This window comes from Cyprinodon variegatus, unplaced genomic scaffold (genome assembly GCF_000732505.1).
Source record: "Cyprinodon variegatus isolate N-32 unplaced genomic scaffold, C_variegatus-1.0 Scaffold249, whole genome shotgun sequence".
Taxonomy (NCBI): domain Eukaryota; kingdom Metazoa; phylum Chordata; class Actinopteri; order Cyprinodontiformes; family Cyprinodontidae; genus Cyprinodon; species Cyprinodon variegatus.
In genome coordinates, this window is record NW_015150702.1 from 1012858 (window position 1) to 1014372 (window position 1515).

General features: G+C 41.5%; 1 protein-coding gene across 1 annotated transcript in view; it reads left to right on the forward strand.

The window, feature by feature from the left end:
- Nucleotides 1–1515, forward strand: part of heatr6 (HEAT repeat containing 6) — a 14415-nt gene that overhangs the window by 3471 nt on the left and 9429 nt on the right. Inside the window, exons 4-8 of the mRNA XM_015382116.1 lie at nucleotides 154–269; nucleotides 726–840; nucleotides 919–1020; nucleotides 1107–1262; nucleotides 1352–1507. Of these exons, the coding sequence (XP_015237602.1) occupies nucleotides 154–269; nucleotides 726–840; nucleotides 919–1020; nucleotides 1107–1262; nucleotides 1352–1507 (645 nt within the window). The remainder of the gene's footprint in view (nucleotides 1–153; nucleotides 270–725; nucleotides 841–918; nucleotides 1021–1106; nucleotides 1263–1351; nucleotides 1508–1515) is intronic.

Consider the following 1515-nt stretch of genomic DNA (forward strand, 5'->3'; position numbering starts at 1 on the left):
TATAAACTTTAAACGGTGTCTGTTATAAGGGCTGACCTTTATAAATACATTGATGAGTCTTAAGTTTTAGTATTTGTTCTAATCAGATGACTTGTTAAAGTGGAACAACATTGGTCACCTTTCTGTCACATTGAATATTTTTCTCCTTCGCAGCTCATCAGTGACTTGCTTTGTGATGATGGCGTCATTATGCAGTACAGTTCTCCGTCTCAGCCCAATATTGAGTTGCGTCATGTTGCCCTGACCTGCATGGCCAACATCTGCCTCAGGTAGGCTTCCTTAGAAGGAAATCTTTCATACCTCATATAATACTGCTTCCATTTTTAATGGGTTGTTTTCTAAACCAAACAAAAATTAAAGCTTATTACAATGAAGCATTTTTTATTCAGACTCCTTACGCTTAAATTAAATCCCGTGCAATCATGAACCCTTTGAAGTCACCTAGCAGAGTTAGTTTGTGTGTAATAATTTGAGTTCAAAACGATAGAATTCCCATGCTTAATCGTGGTGGTGGAAGCATCTTTATGCGCGATCTAAATAACGCTATAGTAGGGCTGTAACGACATGTGTCTTTGCATCAAGCCATCCAGTACACTACTCCCAGCAGCACAACCCTGTACCAAATAGTTGGATGCAGGATTTGTTTATTTGGATGTTTATTATTTCGTAAAGTTTTTGCCATGTTTTTATTTTGTTTGTTGGCTGGATGTTTTTTTTTTCTGCAGGATTCCTGGTCAGCCACCTTTGGACGATCAGTACAGAGGTGTTTGTTTCCAACTTTTCCTTAAGACACTTCATTCGCCCAAACCTCCCAACACTGATGATCTCTTCTACTGCATGGTACCCTCTACATCGACAGATCACATGCTAAAAATGCAAATTTAACCAAAGCTAAAGCTCGTTTTGCTGTCTATTAAGGTTGTCCAGGCAGCTCTGAAGGGACTCCAGTTCTGCCTGTCGGGTGGGAAGTGGAAATTTGGAGCAGGAGAGGAGCTTGGATCTGTACTGGCTGCACTGAAGGTGGAAAATCAAGTCATTTTCCTGATAAATATGTCTTGCAAAATTAAGCGTGTGTTAATTTTAATCCATTTTGATCCCTTGCATAGCGACTCATGTTCCAGGGAGCTCCTGGTTTGAGTGTTGAATGGCCGGCTGTGCTCTACCCGGCGCCTCTTTCGCAGTATGAAGCTCTCTCTCCACCAAAGCCTGCAGAACCACTAAAAACTTCAGATACATCGGTGGAGACTGGAAAAGCTTCAGGAGTAAGAGGAGCCTTATTTCTTAATGGCCTTGCTAACTTTAAACATTTATTTGCATTAATTAGATTATGTTTGCGTCTGTCTTTTTCAAGAAAAAAAAGAGGAAATCTAAAGGAAAAGGAAAGAAGACCCAAACCGAGGAGAGTAGAGCGGAGGATGGAGAGGAGGAAGAGAAAGAAGAGGTGTCTGAACTTCCCAGAGGGAGACGAAACGGCGGCAGAGATGATGGGGAGGCTTTACCCAAACCAGCCTCTTT